Source organism: Populus euphratica, unplaced genomic scaffold (genome assembly GCF_000495115.2).
Source record: "Populus euphratica unplaced genomic scaffold, PopEup_1.0 scaffold20.1, whole genome shotgun sequence".
NCBI classification, from domain to species: Eukaryota; Viridiplantae; Streptophyta; class Magnoliopsida; order Malpighiales; family Salicaceae; genus Populus; species Populus euphratica.
Window position 1 is genome coordinate 3127506 of NW_011499854.1, and position 13474 is coordinate 3140979.

Here is a 13474-nt window from a genome sequence, read left to right on the forward strand (position 1 = left end):
CAAGTGTATGGTGAAGATTTGTTGAAATCAAGTTACGTGTATGGTGAAGATTTGTTGAAATCAAGTTGGAGCTTTTGGTTATAAAAATAAGAGGAAGGGATTGATAATTTTATTTTGTTAAAACAATAGCTAGAAAAGGTTACTATTTAGATTTAGGGTACATGAGTTGAGAGGGAGATGAGAGAATGTAAGAGATAAAAAAATAAAAAGAAAGAGAAAAAAAATAAGAATATTCATATCTATATATACGATATACAAATTAAGTTGAGTTGATCAAATTTTAAAAAAATTTAATTCATCACTTGACTTATGATATCTATTTTTAAAATTTTTGACTTATTATCATATATATTATTTATTTTATTTGACTTTAATGAGTTAAATTAAATCAAATATTATAAATGAGTTAGTTTTTTAAAACAAAAGCTGATATACCTCCAATCTTAAATTCTACCACATTTTGATAAATGACCTAATAATTCATCCTTTGGTATACGGATCCAATGTATGGTGTTACTTGTCACTCTTATCATATAGTGAGGCCCCTAATAATACAACGTAAACATAAACTATGGTGGAAAAGCTAATTAAGAAAACTTGAAGGGTAAAGAGTGTTTGCACTTTCAAAAGTCATTAAAAAAATAAAAAGAATCACCACCTCCTTTCTCCATTCCCTCACGTACTTTTATGCCAAGAAGAGGATAATATTTTAATTAGGAATAATTAAAAAAAACTGAAATTTTGATTAAATTAAGAAAATTAAAAAATTGAATCATAAAAAAATTGAAAAATTAATTAGATTAAAAAAATTAAATCATAAAAAAAATTAATTAATTTTTTTAAAAAATAATTGGTTCTGTTTCGGTTTTATAAATTTGAAATTAAAACAATCTAGTTAAACTAAAAATATCAAGTCAAATAATAAAAATTTCGAGTCAATCCGAAAAGTATCAAGTCAAACTTATTTAAATTAATTTTTATTTTAAAATAATCCAACTAAACTGAAAATAATTGATTTTAATTTGGTTTTTTTTTTTTAAAAAAAAATAATTTAATTAATTTTTTAAATAAAAAACAAATCAGACGAAAAATGATTATACCTGTCTCAACTTTCAAGCACTATTGAGAATTTTCTTTCAATTATGTGCGGTTTATGTTGTTTAACACCTTTGAAATCAGCTCCAAACGTAATACTACCATGTTCCGATCCTTAAGTACGCCTAGTTTCACCTAATCCACTTTTACACAAACAAACTTAAAAAAACCCTTCAATGTTGAGTGCTCAAAGACCCTCCTCCTCCAGCACCACAACCAGTGGAGATCAAACCAATCAAGACCATGGCCCCGATAATGAAAATGAACAAATCCGTGACATCCATGCTCTAACCCCACCTCATCCACCGCCTCGAAACCGTTGGGAAACAGGCAGCAGTCATCATGGATCATACTCTATGTCCATGAGTGGTGAAGGTGCTTCAAGTGAAAACTTCACTACCATGAGTAGAGAGTTTAATGCTCTTGTGATTGCAGGGTCTGCTATAGGAACTAGTAACACCACCAACAATAGCATCTTTGATCACAGTGATATTGTAAGCAGCGCCTTGTTGTCTAGAATTGGAGAGGATGATCATGACGTGCCTGAAGAAACTAACCCGTTGGCTATTGTGCCCGACAACAACCCTTCAGACCCCGAACCTAGCTCGAGAAGGCTCGGATCCGGTCGTGTGGGTAGTGGTAGCCATGGTGGTGAAGTGTCGGTGATAAGAGTGAAAAAAGAGGAAGTAGAGACTAAGATAACTGCATGGCAAAATGCAAAGATTGCAAAGATCAATAATAGGCTCAAGAGAGAAGATGCTATAATTAATGGGTGGGAGAGTGAGCAGGTGCAAAAGTCTACTTCTTGGATGAAGAAGGTTGAGGTACGTATAGGAGAAATTAATATTGATTAATTTTTGATTATTTGCATGGTGGTTTGGTAGTTAATTTGCTTCTTGTAAACATTTTACATTTTCATGCAGAAAGGCAGGCAATTAGTCTTGTTGTGATGCTTATGATTATGGTGATACTTAAGACTAATTGATCATTAATTTAAGAGACCAAAGACGTAATTCAGACATAATTAGCTATGCAAAGGCTTGATGATGTGGTCAAAGTGCCTCTTATAGCCTTTTACTTCATCAATGCCTGTATTTACCAAGTTACAATGTATGTTCACCACTGGTTGATGGTCAAATGAGCGGGTGGATTTCTTGATTTATATATATTCCAGCAATTATTGTGGTCTAAATAATTGCTGACACTATCTAGTTTGTGGTCTAAAGGGTTTTTTTTTCTGGATTAAGACTTTCTACATTTTGCAATTATTGCCCCCAGAAAAGCACAATAACTAACCTTTTGTGTTTTTGAAGCTTCAAGCGCCAAGTAAAAGAGATAAGCATGCGTGACTTTTACATGTATTCTCATGTGCTGAGGAATTCTATATTAGCTCATAAATCACTATGTTCATTCATTCATTATTTTGGTTGATTTTCAGTCAACTCTCAGTTGATTTGATTACGGGGATGATCTTTTTTTTTCCGCTTAAAGTAGCTGATGTAAAACAATTAACACGCCATTCATTATTTAACAACAAATCTTCAATCTGTGTAGAGGAAGTTAGAGGAGAAAAGAGCAAGAGCCTTAGAGAAGATGCAAAATGAGGTAGCAAAGGCACACAGAAAGGCAGAGGAGAGAAGGGCATCAGCTGAAGCTAAGAGAGGAACCAAGGTTGCTAGAGTTCTTGAAGTAGCCAATTTGATGAGAGCTGTTGGCAGAGCTCCTGCCAAACGATCCTTCTTTTGAGCCATAATTAATAGCACCACATAATAGTACTCCTTGAAACATTTTCAAACAAAAAACAGTGTCCACAATAATTGCTCCAAACTGCTAGGGCCCTGCATCTTTTGAACAGCAGGGCACCCTTTCCAAAATGGGGCATTGAAGAGTAGCACTCGAAGCTGCAAAAGTATTGATTTGGGTAGTTATTATGTGTCTTTTTTGAGTCTTGAACTTTGTAAGTGTGCTAAGAATTTTGAGGGGCCTGTTGGTAATAGTGGTGGAACAACCTTTGTATCTTGTGCAGTTGTATTACTTCATGTTATTGACAGAAAATGGTGCTTAGTTAATAGATATACTTGTTCAAAGATGATTGTAAAGTTTTGGTTAGTGCATGTACTCTAGAGTGTGTAATTGGATATTATACAGAAGAGCCAGCATCTTTGTGTGAATGTGTCTTTTCAACGTGGAGATACTGTCTCTAATGTTTCATACACAACAGATTAACAATCTTGCTCAGCAATTCAGATTTGATTCTTGAAATCTTCAAGGAACATTTTCTGCAAAATCAAGTATAAGCAAGCTCAAAACAACTCTTTGGGAAAAAGATAACAATACCTAGAAGAAACCACACTTGAAGTTTTGAAAACAATCAGTGTTTTCTCAATCTTTATTCCGTTGTCTTTACTTCTGGCGATCGAGCCTCCCCGAATTGCTTAAGTTAGGAATATAACACCAGACATGGAAGCCTTTAACCTGATATCTCAGTGGAAAAACGGGCATGTGCCGAAAAATATCCAAAGTGAAGCTCAAGTGTTTCATGGAAATTAGTGTAGTTATAAACCAGTAACACTATGAAATCTGATGCACCAGAAACCAGAAAAATGGAAATTTTATGCAGCTTTACTAAGGCCAAAAGGCTTGGATTTTGTTAGAAGCATACATATCCAGTGGAAATAAAAGAAATTCCAGAGAGCACGATCTTGATTTATTTAGCGTAACTGATATCTTTACAAGCATGAAAAGCACTTTCTTTCTCTAATGCCATCTTCTTGATTAAAATACAAATATGAAAACCACTCGAAATAATTTTATCGGTGCTTACGAACCGTGATTTGCGTTAACTGCGTCTCGATTTGCAAGAAAAAGACGGGTCAAGATACTGAAACCTTGCCACTAAAATGAATGCTACAGGGAAGGAAGCATTAGCCTTTTTGGAAGAGCATGAAGCATTATTCTCTAGTAAGAAAGTGCCTAAATTTCAAAAAGCAAATAGAACAATAATAAAATAGTACATTCCCTGTCTGTGGGTGCAACGTCAAAAACACGGTACGCTTGTTTTGCCCAGAAAAGAATGGTTAGAAGTCAAAACTGTATCAGCAAGAAACTAAACGACTTTCCCTTTTCACATTTCTCGATAAGGAGGAAGAATTTAAACTTCATGTTCAAGAAATAAAAAGAAGTTGCTCAAAATCTAAATTTCAGAGGAGATTGCTTGGAAAACATGCCATTCTGGTCATGAAATCCTTCACAACAATGCGAAATAACAAACACTTTGATACATGATAGCATGCGATTTGACAATGACAGGGTTTGGTCAGGTGTCGAAAGTCTATGTCTGGCCACTGCTGAGGAGAATTCTCTTGCGAGTTTGGTTGTGAAGCCATTTTATTTAAGGCCTTGATTGAAGCATAGCAGATAACAGTGGATACGATTGACAAAAGAGTCTCAACTGCATTTATGCATACATATATATACATATCACAAGTTTCTTTTGGCCAACTACCTCACTAGACGTACAAAAGCAAAAAGTTCCTGCTTTTTTTTGGATCATCTATCCGACAAGTATCAATTCAAATCTTAGCACCTGCTCTCCAAGACCATTAATAACGCACATGAGTAAGATGGTATTGGGCTAGGAAGCTGTGTTATGGGATCTTGAATAGCAAACCTAAAGCTATAGATAATATAATAATCCAATCATATCACTTTGAAAATCCAACCATATCAATCCTTGTAGAGGGAGGTATCAAAAGCATTTAAAAGCTAGTCAACAGATTGTTCTATAGTTTTTGAATCCAACGATCATGTGACAGAGAACAATGGTCTCACATGCTGGCATTTGTCCAAACCAAATCACCAAGACTAAACTGTAGTGGTATGGTATAGTGCGCGTGAGTGCCCCTATTGTATTTCCCATGGAAACCAAAAATTTTACCAAAACCCTGGTTGACATGGTATTTTCTCCCCTTGACTTGGCTGGATTTTTTGGTTTCTTGTTTTTTGTGATACTTTTCCGTGAGTAGCAGTAAAAAGTGGTTTTCTAGCTTGGAGGTCCAGTTTCCAGTTGTGAAGTTCTCAATTATTTTTTGGTTTCTTGATTGTGTTGATTTTTTGTGTGGTTATTATATCTGAAGAAAATTGTGTAGCACACCTTACTGGAAATAATTATGCTAGCTACGAATCCCAAGGTGGAGTTATGAAGTCATTTGAATGGGTCTTATGGCTCCCAATGATCCCACCAAACTTGGTTCAGTTCATGGGAAGGAAGGGATGCCAAAGTTGCTTCCTGGCTTCGCAACCCCGCTGAACCTTGTATGATCAACAATCTTGGTGGATTAACTACTGCTAACATGATGTGAAATTATTTTTGATAAGTTTATTATCAAGATAATTTTATTTAAAATTTTTAATTGGAATTAGATATTGAAAACTATCATTGTAAAATCTTTTTATTGAAAAATTTTATTCTGAATTTTTTAAATTATGGGATAATTATTCTAGGTTGTTGCATTTTTAAGTCCTAAACATGCTATAAAGGTTCACCTTGAGAGCCAACAAGATAAATTTTTTATGAAGCTTTGATCCAAGTTTGAAAGTGCACGAGCTGTGTTAATCAATCTCCAATAAGTCCTATCTTTTAAGGTTTGTTTGGTTGAACTTTTGTGTGAAGAAAAACATATTACCTCTTATCTTGGGTCTTGCTCAATGTGTTGGTGTTTCTGAAATAATTAACATGGCTTATGTTACTCAAGATAAAGGATGGTCTAGATCTATACCACAGTGTTATAGTTACAATAAAAGTGAGCACATTGCAAAATATTTCAACAAAAACCCTGCAATTATTGTAAGAAGAAAAATCATATTATTAAGGATTGTCATGTATGCCCTTGAAATCAATCTATTTATGCTCTCCATGCTATTGTTCAGTTCATTTTTATGCCTAAACTTTGCACATGACTTGCTATTTCGGGTTCTTCTTTCAATATTACTCCCAAGCAGGTTCAATAAATGATTATTTTGTTTTTTTTGCTAGTGGTTTCTAAGGTAAGAAACATCTTCTTACTTCTCACTGTTTAATTGACTCTATGATTTTCAATCATATAAATGGTAGTTCAATTACTTTATATGATGTTTGTAAGTATGATGGTAAATAACATATTTAAATCGTCGATAACAATATCCTTTTTATTATAATGATTGGTAATCTAGGTTTTCTTTTTACTAATATATTTATCTCTCCTGATTTATCTATTAATCTCTTTTCAGTTGAACAATTAGTAAAGAAAAATTATTCTTCTGATTTTTATCGTTCTAGTTGTTATGTACAAGCTTAAATATTTAGACAAGAGATAGCGAGAGGGCCTCAAGTAGGACATCTTTTTTCTCATAAGTCATTTTCCTTTCCTCATTTAACTTCTATTGGTTGTTTTAGTATTGGTAATAATGATAGCCAATCTTTGCATAAGAAACTAAGTCATACCAACTCTGTAATTCTGACATATTTAATGAAATATGGCTATTTGAATAATTCAAATGAGTTTTCTTTATTGTCATTTGATTGTGCTTCTTGTAAATAGAAAAGCAAATCATTATCCTTTTCTTTACAGGGTAGTTGTGCTTTTACATGTTTTGAAACTATTCATTTTGATATTTGGGTTATGAGCCATATTCTTTCTTATGTTTAATATATATTTTTTATGATATTTATTGATAATTATAGTTGTTTTACTTTTATCTATTTCATTTGTTTTAAAGCTTATGTGTTATTAACCTTCCGAACCTTTATTGTCTATGTGGAAACTCAAATTTATATGTGTATTAAGGTCTTACACCATGATTGTGGGGAGAATACATGCCTTATGCTTTTCAATCTTGTCTCCAATAAAAAGGTATGCTCAATTCATATCCTTATACCTCTCAATAGAATAGTGTCATTGAACGTAAAAAGCATCATATTTTAGATGTTGTTCATACATTCATAATTGAATCTTCTATTCCTTCTAGATTTTTGATAGAAGCCTAATCTACTATTGTAGAATTTCTTTCTATAACTAGCTTTTCAGACGGTAATTCAAATCTTACTCCGATAAAGGTAGATTTAAAATTGTATAAGAAGAATGATGATCTTTTCTCTAACCCTTTGATGTTATAGGTTAACATATGTTTTTTGGTAATGCTGTAATTTATTAGAAAAGTTAAAAACAAGCTCATTTTCCAGAGTCATCGACCAAGTTTAAATATTTAGATATGTTGTTTGCTTGTTTTGAAGTTGTATAACTTCACAGCCTATTAGGTGAATTTTATATCTGATAGCTTACTCATATATATTTTTATGCTAACAATATCATTGCTATTTAGATTCATGTTTTTTTATAATTACACCAAGTATATTGTAATGGATTCTCATTCATGAAGCCTTAGCTTCATATTTTCATTGAATGTCAAACTACTAATGTTTTCACCAAGCTCTCTCAAATTAATAATCGTTTGATTTACAAGTTTGGTGCCACAACTATTGTAATGAAGGGGACCCTGCTCATTAACATATCAAGCTCTCGTGAGGAAGACATTCTATCTTGGTCCAGTTTGAAATGACAAGGACTTGTACTTCCATTAGAAGAAAGCAAGGGAAAAGAATGAATTTTTGAAGAGTGGGATCATTAAACTAGATAAGCTGGAGGGAATGACTCACAAACAAGAGTTTGAGACTTGGTGCCTTGACGATGTTGCGAATTGAAAGTTGCAAACTATCTTTCTTAACCTTATGCTTTTCAATCTTTTCTCCAATAGAAAGATATGCTCTCTTAGAGTTCATACCCTTATACCCCTCAATAGAATAGTGTCGTTAAGCGTGAAAATCATCATATTTTAGATGTTGTTCATACATTCATAATTGAATCTTCTATTCCTTCTAGATTTTTGATAGAAGCCTAATCTACTATTGTAGAATTTCTTTCTATAACTAGCTTTTCAGACGGTAATTCAAATCTTACTCCGATAAAGGTAGATTTAAAATTGTATAAGAAGAATGATGATCTTTTCTCTAACCCTTTGATGTTATAGGTTAACATATGTTTTTTGGTAATGCTGTAATTTATTAGAAAAGTTAAAAACAAGCTCATTTTCCAGAGTCATCGACCAAGTTTAAATATTTAGATATGTTGTTTGCTTGTTTTGAAGTTGTATAACTTCACAGCCTATTAGGTGAATTTTATATCTGATAGCTTACTCATATATATTTTTATGCTAACAATATCATTGCTATTTAGATTCATGTTTTTTTATAATTACACCAAGTATATTGTAATGGATTCTCATTCATGAAGCCTTAGCTTCATATTTTCATTGAATGTCAAACCACTAATGTTTTCACCAAGCTCTCTCAAATTAATAATCGTTTGATTTATGAGTTTGGTGCCACAACTATTGTAATGAAAGGGACCTGCTCATTAACATATCGAGCTCCCGTGAGGAAGACATTCTATATTGGTCCAGTTTGAAAGGATAGGGACTTGTACTTCCATTAGAAGAAAGCAAGGGAAAAGAATGAATTTTTGTAGAGTGGGATCGTTAAGCTAGATAAGCTAGAGGGAATGACTCACAAACAAGAGTTTGAGACTTGACGATGTTACGAATTGAAAGTTGCAAACTATCTTTCTTACGTCTTCTTAATCTCACCTGAAAAGGCCTTTACCACCGAAATAGTTATTATAATTACTTAAGTTGATCTCTTCTTTTCTCCCTGAAAAGGAAATGAATGGGTGAAGGCACTAAGGAGTCATGCTTATCATAGCGAAAAAAGAACTATTTCTACACCTTTCAATTAAGTAATCCAACTTGCAGGCCAAAAAGCAATTGAAAAACCAAAGATGGATGACCATAATCCCAACCTTACTAGCACCAAAGGTGTACCTTGGTAATGCTATAATTTATTAGAAGAGTAAAAAACAAGCTTATTTTTCAAAGTCATCCACCAAGTTTAAATATTTGGATATGTTGTTTTGCTTGTTTTGAAGTTGTATAGCTTCACATGCTATTAAGTGAATTTCATGTCTCATAGCTTACTCATGCTCTTTTTTATGCTAACAATATTAGTGCTATTTAGATTCATGTTTTTTTATAAGTACACCAAGTATATTGAAATGGATTTTCATTCTATTCATGAAGCCTTAGCTTCATATTTTCATTGAATGTCAAACCACTAATGTTTTCACCAAGCTCTCTCAAATTAATAATCGTTTGATTTATGAGTTTGGTGCCACAACTATTGTAATGAAAGGGACCTGCTCATTAACATATCGAGCTCCCGTGAGGAAGACATTCTATATTGGTCCAGTTTGAAAGGATAGGGACTTGTACTTCCATTAGAAGAAAGCAAGGGAAAAGAATGAATTTTTGTAGAGTGGGATCGTTAAGCTAGATAAGCTAGAGGGAATGACTCACAAACAAGAGTTTGAGACTTGACGATGTTACGAATTGAAAGTTGCAAACTATCTTTCTTACGTCTTCTTAATCTCACCTGAAAAGGCCTTTACCACCGAAATAGTTATTATAATTACTTAAGTTGATCTCTTCTTTTCTCCCTGAAAAGGAAATGAATGGGTGAAGGCGCTAAGGAGTCGTGCTTATCATAGTGAAAAAAGAACTATTTCTACACCTTCCAATTAAGTAATCTAACTTGCAGGCTAAGAAGCAACTGAAAAACCAAAGATGGACAACCATGATCCCAACCTTACTAGCACCAAAGGTGTACTAGTCAATGAACCCTTGAAATTGACTTTTTTGACAAAACCAATCAGACATCATGACATTGATATTGATTGATTATCAGATATCGATATCAGTTACAAGTTTAGATCACTAAATTTTCTAGAATTAAGTAGTTAATTAGATGAACACAAAGTTCAAAACAATATCAAACCTTTTGCATCTGATTATTAATATTGGGAGTAATCGTGTCTTCTAAGAGCATGGAGTAACATATTTTTGCTATCAGTTTATGATTGATGAAATTGATAGTTCTAAATAGAACACAATCAATTTGAGAGGGATGTTAGGAGAATTGACGGCTTAATATGTGTTTTCTTATTTAGTCTATATATATATATATATATATATATATATATATAGAGAGAGAGAGAGAGAGAGAGAGAAGAAATATATTGCATATAGGTATATAATTGACAGCTTTACTCTTATCTTGTATAGTAACATGTAATGGCTGATTTTCAGTGTGCAACAATTTCAATACATGAAGGCAATTCTCACAAGGTGAGCCATTCATGCCAAAACCCTTATTGACATCCTAGAGCTTTTTAAAGGTAATCCAACGATCGTAAACCACATACCAGATGAACTAATAATTAAACTGCCATGTACCGTTATGTCATGCCTGATGAAATCATGATCCAAATCAATTGCGACACAAGCACCCTAACTAGTAACAATGTTCTGATGCACGAATATAACTAGTTCAAAGAAGAACTTCCTGTATTTTAAGCACATACTAATTGAACTATAATTTGTAACCAGTAGAATTGTAGGTGATTCATCTGAAAATTCCAGTAGATTTGCTTTCCTTACACCTGAATTAAAATGTCAGTGTAATTACAGTAAAAAAAACTGGAACCGCTGGATCAAGTTTTTTTCTACCAAGAAAAAAAAAATTGCAGCAAAATGTGAGTCAGAATAAATCCAGCATCTCTTAATCCAGTCGAGGCAAGAATGACAATGGTTATAGTCGGGGGAGGTCCATCGGTGATAACATCTAGCATGTTCTCGTCTTTCTCCACAATTTGAACTCTTGATTTATAGGTGCAGCATTCTGTAACTGCTTCATGTATGCAATGTAGTAATTTAAGGGCAGATGCCAAACTGATACCGACCCCAATGAATAAAGAGAACTCTACAAGTGAGATGATTCTGTTTTTTTGTAGTCACACGAATTCTTAAATTAGATTGAGATCAGCTTTGTTATCATATGTCCCTCTCATTTCATTCCTTAATAGATCCAATCTTGCATAAATTTCTATACTTTCTGGATGGTCTGTGCCACTTGCCACGAAATGATGGACCATGTTATCAATCTCAACCCAGCTACTGCCTGCTTCTTTACTCAACTTCAAGTCTTTCATAGTTGTTCTAACCTTCGATGCCTCATCTATCATTCCTTCACCAGCATACATATTTGAAACAAGTACATAAGAACCTGCCTCATCAGGTGACAAATCAAGTAAATGTTTTGAAGCTAACTTGCCAAGATTCAGATCCCCGTGCAACTTACACACATTGACCAAAGCTCTCCAGAGCAAAGTTGACTCTGAAAAGGGACTTCTGTTAATAATATCCATGGCTTGTGATAAATAGCCAGCCCGGCCCAAAAGATCAACCATACAGGCATAGTGCTCAAGCAATGGCTGAATCCCATATTTTGATTCCATTGTGTTGAATAGGTGTAATCCATCTTCAGACAAACCCGAATAAGTGCAAGCTTGAAGGATAACCAATATCGTGATCTCATCAGGAGTAAACCCTTTCTCCTCCATCTCTTGATATAGCAATAAGGCCTTTTCACCTTGACCATGAAGAGAGTAAGCCGAGATTATGGCATTCCAAGATATGCAATCGTTAGCGCTCATTGAATTAAATGCTTGATAAGCATCTTCAACAACTCCACATTTGGCATACATGGTAATTAAAGCATTGGATACTGAAATATCACCTGCAAATCCTGTTTTAATAGAATATGCATGGAGACCTCTCCCTTTTACTAAAGAAGCTCGATTGGCAGATAAACATAGAAGCCGTGAAAAACTCACTGAATCTGGTTTAATACCAGCCAGTCTCAACTGACTAAGAAAAACCATGGGATCTTCTTCGTTGCTATCATTCTCAATAAATCCCACTAGAATGGCATTGAAAGAAGCAGTACTCCTTGGGGAAAGCCCATTAAAAACTGTTCTTGCAGCCTGCAAGTTCTTGCATTTGGCATATAAATCTATTAAAGCAGTCCCAATATAAAGATCACAGGGATAACCAAGCTTGATCACTAATCCATGAATTTGAGTTCCCAATTCCAAGTTTTTGCATTCTGAGCAGCCATCAAGAATTGTAGCTAACAAACCAGAATCACATTCAACACCACAACCACGCAATTCCAGAAAACCATCAACAGCCTTTTCACCATATCCATTCCTTGTGTAGCCTGATATTAAGGCAGTCCAAGAAATCAAATTCTTCTTATTCATCACAGAAAACATTCTTGCTGCCTCCTCGACCATTCCAATTTTCCCATACATAGTAATAACTGCATTTGCCACCGAAGTTTGAAGCAAAACACCATACTTTACGGCAAGCCCATGTAGTTGCTTACCCTCCTCTACATTGCAAGTACTAATTATGTTAGTGAAAGTATAATCATTAGGATCCAAACCAATACTTATCAGATATATAAAAACCCCAATAGCCCTCTTCTCATATCCAGCCTTTCCATATTCCAAAATCATACAATTTAAACACCGAAGATCTTTACAACCCACACCATTAAACACTTTCTCTGCCTCATCAAAGTTCCTGCTTCTCGAGTACATAGAAATCAATGAAGTGCTAACAAAAACATTCTCCTCAAAGCCACTTTTTATTACAAAACCATGAATTTGTTTCCCTAATACCACATCCCCTATCTCGCTACAGGCCTGTAAAATCACCACGCAAGTATGCTCATTGAACTTCTCTCCAAATTCACACATATCACAAACAACACTAAACCCAGACACAAAATCTTCATTCTCTAGACAACCTTTTATTAGTGAAGTCCAAGTAATAGTGTTTCTAATAAGCATTTCATCAAACACCTTCCATGCCAGATCCAATCTGTTAAATTTCGCATACAGATTAATAAGATTATTGCCTTCAAATGGGTCATTTTGGGAGGCTATTTTTACTAAGTAGGCATGGATTGCCTTGCCTAGCAAGAAATCTTTAGACCCAATTGAGATTTTTAGGAGCTGAGGCCAGTCATTAGATAGAAGGGTCTCTTCAGAAGGAGATGCCAAAGAGATATTAGTGCAGTTCTGAGTTGTTTTTAGTTCCGGGGTTTGTGTTTTGTTGCTGTTGCTGTGTTTTAGGGGTTTAAAGGAGGAGGGGAAGGCGGTGCTGGGTGGTTTTGGTTTCAATGGCGGGAAAGGTTGTTGGGATTTTGAGAAACAGGGAAGGGAAATGGCGGGGAGAAGGGCATTCATGGGATTAACTGATGTTTGAAATTTTGGGTACGGAGGTTCTAGTTTCTCTGTACAGCCTTTATGATCCTATGCAACTCAAGGCCCATTTGAAATTAAATTTTCTTTCTCGAAAAGCAAAAATAAAATAAAACAAAAGG

At 34.2% G+C, this 13474-nt stretch overlaps 2 protein-coding genes across 2 annotated transcripts; one reads left to right on the forward strand and one right to left on the reverse strand.

Moving 5' to 3' along the window:
* The first annotated feature begins 1104 nt into the window (after positions 1–1104).
* On the forward strand, positions 1105–3266 carry LOC105122756 (remorin). Its single transcript, XM_011022044.1, has 2 exons — positions 1105–1919; positions 2650–3266. Exons 1-2 carry the CDS (start codon positions 1272–1274, stop codon positions 2839–2841), a joined length of 840 nt encoding a protein of 279 aa, XP_011020346.1. The 5' UTR covers positions 1105–1271; the 3' UTR covers positions 2842–3266.
* Positions 3267–10650: 7384 nt separating this feature from the next.
* On the reverse strand, positions 10651–13378 carry LOC105122757 (pentatricopeptide repeat-containing protein At2g33680-like). Its single transcript, XM_011022045.1, has one exon. It carries the CDS (start codon positions 13335–13337, stop codon positions 11046–11048), a length of 2292 nt encoding a protein of 763 aa, XP_011020347.1. The 5' UTR covers positions 13338–13378; the 3' UTR covers positions 10651–11045.
* Positions 13379–13474: the final 96 nt, after the last annotated feature.